General features: G+C 48.7%; 1 protein-coding gene across 6 annotated transcripts in view; it reads right to left on the reverse strand.

The window, feature by feature from the left end:
- The window catches only part of CDADC1 (cytidine and dCMP deaminase domain containing 1), a 671,523-nt gene that overhangs the window by 635,036 nt on the left and 22,257 nt on the right, over nucleotides 1–14,230 (reverse strand). For all 6 annotated transcript variants that reach the window (XM_069639921.1, XM_069639925.1, XM_069639924.1 and 3 more), the window contains exon 2: nucleotides 2,609–2,718. In XM_069639921.1, the coding sequence (XP_069496022.1) occupies nucleotides 2,609–2,718 (110 nt within the window). The remainder of the gene's footprint in view (nucleotides 1–2,608; nucleotides 2,719–14,230) is intronic.

The raw sequence follows: 14,230 nt of genomic DNA on the forward strand, positions 1-14,230 counted from the left end.
TAGTGCTTCCAACTGCCATGGCACAGTATTGTGCATTCAAATGAAGACCACCCTGGCCGACGAAGTGAAGGAAGAGCTATACACATCCCCTCGCCATCTTATGCCCAAATTTGCATGTTCCGCATCTATGAGGCGCATTTTCTGTAGCATGGCAATATCAACATTTCGTCTGCAGACATATGACATTATTCTAGCCTTCGCCACCACCCCATTAATCGCTTTCACATTCAGAAGTAATAGGTTTCAGCTTCTCCATCACACACGGTTTCTAAGTAACTCCTGCCCTGGCAGCATGTTGCTTTGCCCTATTATCGTTCGCTACCCAGCAGTGTGTCCGACCCTTCCTCCCAATAAAGCAACCATGGTGCTTAAACAAGCCACCTCATCAAACTCCCCCCTCCCTCCTGTGTATCGATTACGTCCACAACTTGCATGCCACAATAACACTGTTAGCAATTTCCAACTCATAACCCTCTCCCCCAACTCCAAAGCCACCACCCTTGCAGCTTTTAAATTCAATTTAAGCATTCCTACAGAAACGCACATGCCCAGTCGGTCCTCTACCACTGAACATATGGGAGAATACCACTGGCCCTATGCCGCTAGGGGAGGGCAGCACAACTTAAGAGCCACAAGTGTAATACGCTTTCCTGCATAGACTAAAAAACATAAAATGGCCCAGATGTTATTACCCGCCATGCCTATGACACTGACATATGTAGTTTCAATGACCTTGCCCCACTCCACATCTCACTCACCTAATGCAACTCAACAAATGTTTGTTTCGATGTAATGCATTGCAGATTTAGCATAATCAAAAAATTGCCATTTGCCCTCCACATCAATGCGCAGTCTCGCCGAAGAAAATGGTGCATACAAGATCTTCTTGGCCCTTAACCTCCTCAAATGTCTTCCTAGGTTTCTGCGTCTCAATGCCGAAGTCCGGGTAAAAGGACAGTATATTACCATCGAGCACCACGTTCCCTTGTGCTCAAGTCAGTTACAACAGCTTAAACATGCCACGATATTGCAGCAGACGAATCATGATGGCGCGAGGAAACGCTCCCGGCGGTGGTCTCAGACACACCACGCAGTGCGCTCTGTGCACGTGTATGCCCTGCAGCTCTGTCCCATTGGCAAACGGTGTTGTCAGCAGTGACTCCAAATACACTTCCATATTGCCTTTCTGTGTGCCCTCAGGGAGCCCCAGCAGCCTGACATTGTTCATTCTAAACCTGTCCTCCAAGTAACCCAGCTTGAGCACCTGCAGCCTACTCACTTGATGTAGTTGGGTCAGCTACTTTCCGTTTATGTTCCCATTGTCATCCAGCGCCGATACTCTTCTCACCAGTTCATTTGTTCTCTCACAAGATTTCCCCACATCCTGCCTCAATTGTGCCATTGACAACGACAGTGAGTCTATTTTGTCTGCTATTTGCTTGTTACCTTCCATAATTAGTGCCTTGAGCTCTGCGCTAGATGGGCTGCACACCAGGCCGTCAACCGCCTCCACCACCCCCTGCTCCATCATCCCCCATGTGGTTGTGCTTTTGCGTGGTTTCAGAGAAGCTCAGCTCCAGTGGGCCACGTGTCACTAGCATGTTTATAACTCCAATTAAATCATTAACTCTCTGAGGAATACTTCGAAAAAACACTGGCAGGCACTGAGTACAAAGTTTGATGGTAAAACTAGATTAAAGCAAGCTCAAAAGATTTTCCATGAGAAGGTTTTATGGGAGCGGCAGAAACTGGGTGAGAAAGGCTATAGGGATTAGAATGGTCATGGGTGGGCAAATAACCAAACACCTACAAGCTTTGTGTCCCTCCTCATGTGACATTTCTCCCAATCTGTACTCTAATGCTGTCGTTTTGGCTTCTTATAAGTGGTGCAAGCGCCACCTAATACCCCGAACTATAAAAGAAAACTCGCCATCGAGGCATTCACCATCAAACACAAAATCATTCAAACCATCAATCGCAAAGAGGCTTTATTTTACACCAGTGACCCAGGTCAACATTCCATACATTGTTTTTCAAAAGCTTGATTTCCAGATGACAAAATACACAAACCAACTCAGCCAGACTTGTAATACATAATTCCAAATTGCACTACACAGAACCAACACTTCATACTCAATTGTCAGAAGCAGACCCAAGGCTCAAATTCAAAACCAAGCCCACAATTCATAAATACTTAATTGACAATACCTGTCCCTTACCCCCAGCAACAATTACATCCTACATTCTTCCACGCAATTTCAAGGCTGACTCCAAGTACATTATGGAAGACCCACTCTACAAGAAGAAAGCTTCCAAAGGGAAACAATTCGCAGTTGCACCCCACACCCCCAAATCTGGAAGTCTCGATTTATGCGGTATTGAAAACCATACTTCATGCAAAAGCAAAAAAAAACCCACACACACTGCTTTCAAACAAGGATAAAGATCATTATAACCATCACCCTCAGCTTCAGCTCTGACATCCAAACCCAAATCCATTACCCACAATAAGCAAAGTACTTTAAATTTGAAGGAAAACAATAAAATAAAAAGAATTGCTATAAATAATATACAATTCAGCACTCAATTATGACAACAGCAAACTTACAGTAACCATAGATTTATTATTTTTCTTTTGATCCTCATCTGATGGGAAGAGTTCCATCCAGAGACTTAGCAAAGTGAAAAGGTTCACTTTTGAAAGTCTTGGCGTCTGTCCTGCAGAAACAAAAACAATACAGAATTATTCATTATGTTTGTTCTGAAGAAATAACAGAGAATAAAAACAACACTATATTTTCTATGAAACGACTGCAGGGGTGCTGAACCAAGTGTGTGAGACAAGGAGAACCAAAGTGAAAGGCTCCAAACAAACATCTGCCATTTTGTTGATTAAAACTGTATGCAAAGTGAGGTAAAGTATGACTGGACTCGAAAGTGCAATTTTTGTTGGTTTTCTGAAAACCCTATCATGAAGTACACCATTTTTTTAAATGTAATCTTTTTATTAAAAGATGAACCTAACCAAAAGACATTGCAAATTATAACAGTATGACATTCAATACAAAGGCATCATGCGCATGTGTGCCTCAAATTTAGCCGTACTAATGAAAAAAATACCCTCTCCTTCCCCCAACATCCCCTTTCCCCCTTTGAGCACCAATCATAGAGCAATCACCATAGTAATAGGCAGACAGACTACTACAACGTATCCTTTTACAACCACCAGTTATATCAAAGGAAGGTCTTTTGCTTTTTTTTATTTTTTTTTTTAGCTGCTCTCCCTTGGCAGCCCTCTGCCAGGCAGCCCCCCCTTAGGCGAAGGGCCCCCAGGCAAAGGGCGGCTCCCTGATTAGCGGCTCCTTGTTGTGTCTGCAGGTGTCCGCAGGGTACGCCGGTCGCCTGCTGCCACACGGCCTTGTCCTGTCCCCACCTCCCCCCTCCTACTTTCATCCCTAGCGGACCCACAAACCTGTTGTGTGGTTTCCAGTCTTCTTATTTGCTCCATTTAAATACCTATAATATGCACTGGCTAAGTATTTAAATTGGATTGCTGAACCTAGGCCTTTCTCCCTCTATTCAGGATTCTCAAATTTAGGTGTCTCTTATCCTGTATAATATGCACTGGCTAAGTATTTAAATTGCATTGTTGGACCTAGGCCTTGCTCCCTCTATCAGGATTCTCAAATGTAGGTGTCTCTTATCCTGTATAATATGTACTGGCTAAGTATTTAAATTGCATTGTTGAACCTAGGCCTTTCTCCCTCTACTCAGGATTCCGCTCTCATTTTTGCTGTCTCGTCTCTCCTATTGTATTGTGCAATATGTTCGCTCTGTAAATCTGAGTGGCGTCATCCTGTCCTATTGTGCAACTTTCCTGCCTCTTGCTCTTGTCTGCCTATTCTAGTGCCCTCCTCCAGTACCTCCACCTCTCTCCTCTCTCACCTACTCTATGGTGCTCTCTGTCTCTCCAATCTTCTCAAACTGCTTCTCAATTGACTATCCTGACCTCCTCACTAAATCTGGTAGGAAAAAGTTTAAAAAGGACATCCTGGTGTCCAACCCAGACCTCCCTATCGTTGACACCTATACCAGTGCCTCCTCCAGGGAAACTCTCACCGACATCCTCTTTGTCGTGCCTTCTCATGACTTATGGACCCTTCATATGGTCTCTGTGCTCTCTCCTTTCTCCTCTTCTCCCATTAATGGTGGCACCCGCTGGGACGCCCTCCTGGCCCCCTTCCTTTCCTCTAAGGTCATCATTAATGTTTACTCAAATGGGACCGTGTTGGTACAAGGCCCTCAGGCCAACCTTCACCTCTTTGATAGACGCTTCCCATACCTCATCAACTTCCTTTCTTCTCCAGCTGTCCTCCTTCCCCACTTTCCTTGGCTACGTTGCCCTGCCCCTCCCTCTCTGCCCCCTCTACACCTCCGCAGGGCGTACCTCTGATCTGTACCCCTCCCCGGAAGTCCTTTTAGGATGGCAACCTTCTCCTCACTGCCACTCTAAACTCTCGTTCTGCTGTCAAGCACTCCTCTGATATCTGCCGCCTCCTTGAAGAACTTGACCTCGATGTCCTCGGTCTCACTGAGATTTGGTTCATGGCTAGCTCTGTCATCAGCTTTGACACACTCCTACCCGATGGCTACAAGATCCTCTCCGCTCCCAGGCCTTTCCGCTCTGGTGGTGGTGTGGCCCTCATCTTCCCCGAGTGGTTTCCTGCCTCTGTCATTCCTACGCAGACCTACTCCTCTTTTGAATGCTCGTCTGCAGGCTTTCTCTCTCTCCTAGCCATTCCCTTACTGTGGCTACTATCTATCGGCCACCTGGTCAGATTTCTTCCTTCCTCTCTGAGTGGGCAGACCTTATCTCCTCACTCCTGGCCTCAACCACTGAACTCCTCCTTCGTGGAGATTTCAACATCCACCTGGATGCCTCTTGTACCCCCTCTGCACTCTTCCGCGACCTCTGCGACTCTCTCTCACTCACCATTCTCCCCTCAGGCCCGACTCATTCTGCAGGGCACACTCTCGATGCTCTGATCTACTCTGACCTTCCCCTCTCTGTCCCCCCTCTCCATTCCTCTCTCCTGGAGTGATCACTTTCTCCTATCCTCCCACCTCACCCTCCCCACCCTGCAGGCCAAGCCACCTCCATCACTGCCACCCACCTTCTCGGTCATTCGATCCATCAAGCGCGTGTCAGTTGAGGCTTTCGCTTCCACCTTCTTAGCCCCTCCTCCCCCTTTGGCTGACTCTCACCCTGACACAGCCCTCTCCACTCTTCTATATCTGATACTCTTGATATCCTTGCCCCCGTCATGAGAATCCGCCTGAAGCCCAAAGCCAAGTGTAACTCCTGGTATGACTCAGACCTCGTCACCCTAAAACGCAAGTGCAGGGTGGCCGAGAGGAAATAGCATGCTTCATGTTCATCCTCCGACAAACTGGCCTGCCGCCTAGTACAAAGGCAATACCGGCTCTCCGTCCTCACCAAGAAGAGAGCTCATATCCAAGCCCGCATCTCTGCGGCATCTAACAACTCGGCTGAACTCTTTAAAATCTGCAAGGATCTGGCCAATCCCGCCGCAGTCTCGACCTCTCCTGTCCCCTCCCAGGCCCTCTGCACGGCTCTGGCTTCTCACTTCATTTTTAAAACTTAGGACATCCTGTTTTCACTCTCCTCCTATCGCCTCCCTCCCCCTATCGCCTGCTCCTCCTCTGGTCCATCTGCAGCCACCCCCCCTCCCTCCTCCTCTTCCTTTCCCCATTTCTCTGCCGAAGATGTTTCTAGACAAGTCCGATCTATGAAAGTCTCGTCGAAACAGGTGCACCCCTGTTCGTCCAAAACCATCAAGGACCACATCGACTCCCTGGCTCTTGCCCTGGCTGATTTCTGCAATCACTCCTTCGGCACGGGAGTCTTCCCATCCCTGCTGAAGCACTCCCTTGTGCACCCTCTTCTTAAGAAGCCCTCTGCCGACCCCTCCTGCCCGGCTAACTATCGCCTAATCTCCATCACTCCCTTCCTGGACAAGCTCCTGCAGAAACTGGCCATCTCCCAGCTTAATCTCCACACTGAATCGGTTGGTTGTCTCCATGACCATCAGTCTGGCTTCAGAGCGGCCAGAAGCACGGAAACTGCTCTCCTGAACATCCGTGAAGACCTGCTCTCCAACCTCGACCCCAACACCCCCTGCGTCCTCATCTTGCTTGATCTCTCTTCTGCCTTTGACACTGTCAACCATGCCATCCTGCTCAACCGCCTCTGTGATAACCTGGGTATCACTGGTCAGGCTCTGGCTTGGCTGACTTCCTTCCTCTCCGACTGACCCTCCCAGGTCCAACTTGGGTCTTTCCTCTCCGATATCTTTTTCTCTACCTGTGGTGTCCCCCAGGGATCTAACCGCTCTCCCTGGCTTTTCAACCAATACCTGGCACTCCTTGCCCACCGCATTGCCGCTCCCTGCCCCAATTTTCAGTGCTATGCGGATGATACCCAGCTCATTTTCAGGCTACCCTCGGCCTCCTCCTCTCCTTCTCTCATCTGTGACTGTCTGTCTGCTCTCCAGGAGTGGTGTGCAGCCAATGACCTCTGCCTTAATGCCAGTAAGACTGAGATTCTACTCATCGGCACACCCACTCCCTCCTTCCCTGCAACTCTTTGGCCTGCCTCTCTGGGCCCTCTTCCTGTTCCCACCTATAAGGCAAAAAACCTTGGGGTCATCTTCGACTCCACACTTTCCTTTTGCCATCACATCTCTGACGTCTCCACTTGCACCTCCTCAGAGGTATTCTTCCCTTCCTCACCTTCCCCCAGAAGCTCACTGTCTCCAGAGCCCTGGTTCTCTCTAGGCTGGACTACTGTAACAGCCTCTATCTAAATCTGCCTGCCTCTACTCTACGCCCTCTGCAATTTATCCAGAACAGGACTGCCAGACTTGTCCTTGGCCTCAAGCCCAGGGATCGCATCTCTCCAGGACTGAAATCTCTGCACTGGCTCCTGGTGGCTGCGAGGATTAAATTCAAAACCCTTTGCATTGTCCACAAGGCCTTCTGGGGGCTGGGGCCGAAATACCTCCAACTCTCTCTGCCTAAATATCTTCCTTCCCGAGCTCTTCGCTCATCCGACTCCAACTCCCTCAGGGTCAGCCACTTCTCCAAGCAACGAGTTGGTGGTAGATCTCTCTCTTCAGCAGGGGCCTCCCTCTGGAATAGCCTTCCTACCTCCCTGAAACATGAGGAGAACCACCTCCAGTTCCGGAAGCACCTCAAAACCTTCCTCTTTGCTTCTGCTTTCTCTCTTCCTCTCCCCTGCTGATTCCTGGCTGAAACTGCACTGGTTACACGGCCTCCCTCTCTGCTCACAGGCCCGGCCCAGTCAGTTGCTCACCTGCACTGCCTCCCTGCCTACCCTGCACTTGGAGACTGTTTCTGTACCCCTACAATCCCCCTACCCGCACTTACCTTGCCACTTGCTGGCCATTATTTATACTTACCCGTTATCCCATGTATTGCACTTTCCCAACCCCCTGCACCCTCGCACTTTTCCCTTTCCTCCTTCCCATGCACTTGCGCGATCTGTATGACACCCGGCCTAGTAGGATCGTTATCTTTCCTCCCCTGTTCCCCCTCCCTTGCCTCGTCGCGCCTTGAAACACTTGTGTATAGGCTCATTATAAATGCCATATCATATCATATCTCCATTAAGCTACTGATTTGATCAGCACGTGCGGTAGATAGCGACTTTCTCAAGCCGGCTCGTTCAGCATGAAGGTTGTTGGATAAGAAGCCTCGCCATTTCCGTTTATCCAGTGCATCTACCGACTTCCATCCTATTAGGGTGGCCTTCCTAGCAGATACTAGCACTGTGCATATGAATTTGTGTTTTGTGGGATCATCGTGCCACTCCTCACTATTGAGGCCAAAAACTATTGCAATCAGGGTGACAGCGAAATCACAATTTGTAATTCTAGCGAGACATCGCATTATCATCTCGCAAAATGGTTGAATACCTGGGCATGTCCAGAATATATGTGGCCTGTGGATCCCATCTCCCCGCATTGTCTCCAGCAATTAGGTGCCAGTATGAGACCCATAGCATACAGTTTAGAAGGGGTGCAATGTGCAAGCTGCAGAATTTTGTATTGCATCTCTCTGCGTTAAGAGGTGTCCAGTAGTCTCAAAGGCGCTATAGAGGTCTTCAGCGTACAGTGGTGTTGCAAGATCTTCATCCCACAGTTCAGCTAGTGTTACGTTTCTTTGAAGGTTATGTGGTATGTAAAAATTGTAGGCAGTCCGAAGTTCCAGGGAACTCCGACACATCCCATCCGAATTCTGCTTCGCAAGGTGATGGTTCTTTAGCCCTAGATTCTACCATAGTGAATCTGGATAAAATTGATTGTATGAAATTATAGGTCAGCCAGTCCTGAGGGGCCAGACCGAGTTTATCACAAGCCTTTGGGAATTGCAGTCGGAACGATCCATCACTTGGTACCTTGTCCCAGGAGGCGATTTGCCGGACTTGTAGCTGTGAGGGGGGCCAAAGGACACACAAGAACAAACACATTGACAATGGGTGTCAGCCCAATGCAAAGAGCATTGGCCACTCTAAACGTGGTCCCAATACAACTTGAAAGGAGCCAGCGTTGTGGGAATCGGAACTGACCCAAGGAGATCTATCATGAGCCCATGGCAGCCATTCCACCCCAAAGTGGGTCAAGCGGAGGTGGCGAGAGATGGTACACAGGCAATGTCCAGTCCATTGATATGGGTGAACACCCATTTGATCATTCAACAAGTAGATTGTGCCAGGGGAGGGATGTCTCACGCCTCCCCAAGTAATCCAAGAAATAGCTGTTAATGCAAAAAATGATGTAGGGAAATATTATGTAAATCCCTCATCCTAGCCGGAGGGACCACAACATGAATAAGCCCAATAATTACCTCTGGTGGGTCGTGGGGTAGGTGGTGGGTTCCATTTTGATAAACGTATTCAGGTGCTGGAGGCCAAGATCTATTCTGCTATATTGTACGCCAGTGAGACCTGGGGAAGCGTGAGCTGATCTTCCTTGGATCGTATCTCATATATTTAATTGAGAAAGCTGTTGGGTCTGACGTCCAGTACTCCGGGGTCTCCCCTTGCTTTGGAGACCATGTTTTAAATATTGGCGTTCAGGCTGAATTTAGGTTTTTAGAGTTTTTTTCGCAAAGTATATTCTGTCTTGTTGGTGACCCCTACTATTGTGAATGTGAGCAAAGAATTAGCAAATGCTGCGACATATGCTATTTACCCCTGGCATAAGAGGTGTTCCATCTTGTTCAAAAAAATGGGGAATTGCTTTTGATGAATTAAGGGGTGGCTCTATTACAAAACAACAATTGCTTACAAAAGCCATAAGTAGAAACTTTGATCTTGCGATGAATAGCATGGAAACCATACTCTCACTGGGTCACTTGATGAGGGTTCGCTGCATCTACTGTGAGAATTTTTCATTAAGTGGCATTCGTTCCCTGGTGCAAAGGCGCATCATTGCAATGGTGCGGCTGAATGCCTTACCACTGAGGGCCCAGAAGACGTAGTTTTTCAACACAAAGCGTTGCACTTGTGGAAGTGGGGCTGATGAGGATCGACTCAATTTTTTATTTATTTGCCACACATTTTTAGACCCGAGACGTCTATGGTCGAGAAGTCATTTTAGCGTCAATAATATCTATATCTGATGCTATGAATTTCGTCTTGTCTTGTGTTGATGGTCGTTTTATTAATGATTTATGAGAGTATATTACTGCAGCCTTTAAACGTATGGCAAGAAAATTTTAGGTGTTTTAACTTGCTTATTTTTTATTAATGTTACCTTATATTTTAACTTTATTGTTGTTAATAGCTTGAACTGTATTGTATTTAAATTGTCGTTAATGGTGTAAACCTTCAGGAATTTCCAAGCCTCCTTGGGGTCCTGGCAGGAGTGCCAATGTCTATCAATTTGGATATTCCAGATTGCCGGAAAATATAGATAGGGGCGATGGTCAGAGTTCTGCAGTGCGTTAAATATCGAGTAGAAGTGTCTCCTGTGTCGCGAGACCTCCACAGAGTGATCACTGAACTTCCGGACTGTTGTATAGTCGACACATATAGGGCTGCCGCACAATATGCTATTAAGATAACTATTTTGTGCTGAAAATTAAGAAGACAGAGCGCGATGGTTGTGGTTTGGGAACAGCTGCGCGATGAGTGTACTTGATAGTGAGGCTACGTGGGTCAGGCAGATTGAGTTTGTCCCGAAATAAGTTATATAGGTAACTTTCAATGTCTGACCCCTCCTGGTTCTCAGAGATCCCCACGAGTCACAGATTGCAGCGTGACCGGTTCTCCTGGTCCTTAGCCTTTGCACCAGACATTGTACTTTTTTAATGAGTCGACATCCGTTGCCGTGGATTCATGGTCGTATTCGAGTGCACGTATGAGCTGTACATCTGTGGTCTGTTCTGCCTGCAGGTCCAGATGGCCACTGATGTCCTTGAGCTCCTTTATTATATCCTGCACCGTGCTGTGCGTCTCTTGCGTGCGTTGGCCTAGGTTTTTCATTTCGGCCAAGATAGCCTGCAGTTGTGTGGGGCTATCCATTGTTTCCCTGCGCCTCATCGACCTTCATGCAAGTATTGGATCAATGGCCTGGGTGCTCCGAGTCTCCGCCTACGAGTCCGATGAGAGCTGGGACATAGTCCGCAGGGCCCAGTGCCACAGCCTGTTGATATATGCTGGTTCAGGTGGGCCCAACTACACACACAGGACCTGGTTGCAGCGGTGTGTGCAGGTGAGTAGAAGGGAGTATAACTGACTGAGGTGGTATCCTAGGGCAGGCGACACCGCTATTGTGGCACCAGGTGTGTGCTATAGGGCATGGAGTCCTAGGTACTGCTCCATCAGGTGTTAGGTGGAGCACTGCAACACTTCGATCAGCAGTGGCAGCCTGGCCAGGGCACATGCAGGTCAGCTCACCGGCTCTCAAATGTACACATTAAGTATTTAGTATGGTTGGAGGTGTGGCCAGGGCTCACAGGGTGAGGTCGCAAAGTGTCTGAGCTCCCGCCTCGATCCCCTAATTGATCTTGAAACGGGTGTTACATGAAGCTTTGGCAGAATTTGCTAGCACGCCTGGAGAGTGGCCAAAGGAGAGCATGGACTGTGTGCCTCCCCTGGACAATTGAAACCAGAGAAGCCTGGGTGAGGGCACTGAGGCATGCACCCGGAGTGACATTCCAAAATGGCGGCTGCAAGGCCATAGTAAGGGGGAAAACAGCCTGCTAGCGGCGAGACCAGAGAGCGGAGGTGCCCCTTGTATCCAGCCTCCCTGCCCTTGCTGCAGCTGGCGGCCCCATTAGCATGTTGCGGCTGGACCTGGCTGCCCGGCTGGCACTCCGGCTTGCGGCACAGTCCACAGTAGTCTACCAGCCGGAGGAAGATGAGGAGAGGGCTGTGACGTCTTCCTGGGTGGGAAGGTGAGGGACACAGGGTCGCTGGCCAAGCGGTCTCCCTCCCACCCCACTGGAGGAACAGGAGCTCCACCCTGAGGGACAACGCCTGCTGCCCCGGTGCGGTGAGTGCATAGCCCACATTCTGTACGCCTGAGATTGCACCCACCCTCAGTGGCACTGAGGGGGAAGTTGGACTTCCACCCCCTGCCCCTTTTGTTTATTCTTTCTGATTTGGCTGGTGAGCCAGAGACGACACTGTGAGACAAGGTGCTGGGACTGTGAGGCCCTCTGTACACAGTGGGCCCCTCGTTGAACACGGAGGGTGGTGAGTTCCACTAAGGAACGTTACCTGGTAAAGTAGGGGTGAGGAGTGGTGCCAGCTTTGGACACTGGTGCTAGGGAGAGACCTGTGGAATGAGCCTGGGTGCCGCCCGCCCACCATACTGCGATCCATGCAAAGAGTGCTGGGCACATAAAGCACCAATAGAGGAACATGCTGGAAAACTGATACCTGGACACCTGGAGAAGGGGAACTGCTCCTTAGAAGTCGAGGGAAACAGGTGGTGCTGTGGGCACCGGTAACGTATGGACAATTGGTGAGACATGAAGCATAACTAAGGCTCGATATACTGAGAAGCGACTAGAGAGGGCATCCAGAAGATCCTGCTGGAGTAACAAGGGGGAACTGCAGTGAGGCCTGCGCGACCCTGGAGCTGATTTTGAGGGCTATAGGGGAGAGACACACAGACCGCTGTGCCCCCATACACTGGACAAACTTAGCTTAGACATTGCCTTCAGATGCCAGGCAAGGGCAAAAAGGGGAAAGCCAGGCAAACTGTCATGGAGGCCTACACGCACAAGGATGGGAACCGCCCGGCACGGCAGAAGGACAGGGCAACACCAACTATTACGCCACAAACTGCTGTGCAGGACATTAGCCCAATACTTGCGACTACAGCTGAACTGAAAACGGCAATGGAATACAAGATAGACTCTGTAATCGTGGATGTGGGGATGCTCCGCCAAGACGCCCGTGCGATGGCTGACTGCCTAGGTACAGCCGAACAAGTGCGGGACAACACTGGAAACATCGTCAGTGCTCAGGCCCTGATGGTGGAACTACTGGACAGGGTGAAGACCCTGGAATACTGAGCTGAGGATGCAGAAGAAAGGGCCCAAAGGAATAATATCAGAATATTAGGTTTCCCTGAGGGGGCAGAGACCCCACAACATATGTGGAGAACATGCTGCTGCAGGAGGTGGGCCCGGGCAAGAGTCAGGGATTCACGGTCGAGCAAGTGTACAGATCACTGGCAAACAAAAAATATGCTGCTGGGGCCCCCACCCTAGACCATTGATTGCAAAAGTCATGAACTCTGAGGACAGAGAACGGATCCTAAGCTTCTCAAGGGTCGGGGGAAGTATCACAAGGGGATTCTCAAAACTGTCCATCTACTCAGACTACACTGCACTAGTGCAGAAGAGAAGAGCACTATTAAGGCCAAACAAAGAACAACTCTGACTCCGAAGAGTGAACATTCATTATATACAGATTTACCCTGCCAAGTTGAGTGTTCTCATAATGGGAAATCTCACTTCTTCGAAAACCCGTTGGCAGCACAATTCTGGATGGCCTCAAAGCAGTCAACTCAACTCCCGGGCAGGAACAATAGTGACCCGTAACAGGAGAGCTCAGAAGTGACTGCCCAGCAGCTTCTTGTCCCTACGAGAGCCATTCCTGCTTAAAGGCTGCAGACATTTAGTAAACACTAGCGGGAGCACACAAAAGCAAGACCCAGACCCGAGAGCAAAACCTTGGGCAGCAACTGCATAGAGCAATAGCCCTGAACTCTGGTTGGAGTTTCAGATGCCATGTCTAAGGCATCAAGCTGTTGCACGTTACCTGGGTGAGGGGTGGCGGTGCGGGAGAAGTGGCTGGGCCTTAGTAGAAGACTTAACGCTGGGCTATTGTTTTGTTGTGGGGTGTGGTTGGTTATCGAGTGACTTTAATAGGGGACCAGGGGGGCAAGTGACAAGGGGTGGGGGGGAAATGTTGAATTGGCAGACTGGTTGGACTATGGTGAGCGAAAAAGTAGTGGGCATTGGGCACTGGACGACACTGGGCATACCAGGAAATTTGAAATTAACAAAGCTCACTTCCCAGTATGCGCTGAAAAACTATAGCATATAATTTAATTGGGTAAAGTAGGGGGTCTGATAAACAAACTTCTAAATCACCCTGTGTTTATTTTATAGCGACAGTCTGGGTGAAACAATAATTGCCATGTGCATCAGTGGTCGAAGTGTACCAAAAGAAGTAGTGGAACTATGTTCCCTAATGGCCTGCCTCTGCTCCCCACAAACCCCATCACCACGGTCCTAACCATTCGCAATTCAAACCCCAAAACACACGTGCCTGATGTTTAAGGCAACGTTCAGCGCAATGCACTGAAAGTGCACGTTTCAACTGCTTCCTACACTTTTATTTTAAAAGGAAACCATTGCGGAACCGTTTCTTTTTAAAATAAAAAGTATAGGAACGGTAAAACTTAATTAAAAGAAGTAGAGGAGCACCGCTCCCGCCCACTTCGACCACTGATGTGCATTTTTCCCCAAATTTGTCAAACTAAACTGCTAGCTTTTTAAGTGTGCAGGAAAATCAAAATTGCACAGCACTACATTTGTAATTGTTTATGTTCACTAATCCATGCTAATTATTTCTTGAATTGAAATTGAGATAAAGTACTGT

The sequence above is a fragment of the Ambystoma mexicanum genome, chromosome 7q (genome assembly GCF_040938575.1).
Source record: "Ambystoma mexicanum isolate Mex_15411 chromosome 7q, UKY_AmexF1_1, whole genome shotgun sequence".
Classification (NCBI taxonomy): domain Eukaryota; kingdom Metazoa; phylum Chordata; class Amphibia; order Caudata; family Ambystomatidae; genus Ambystoma; species Ambystoma mexicanum.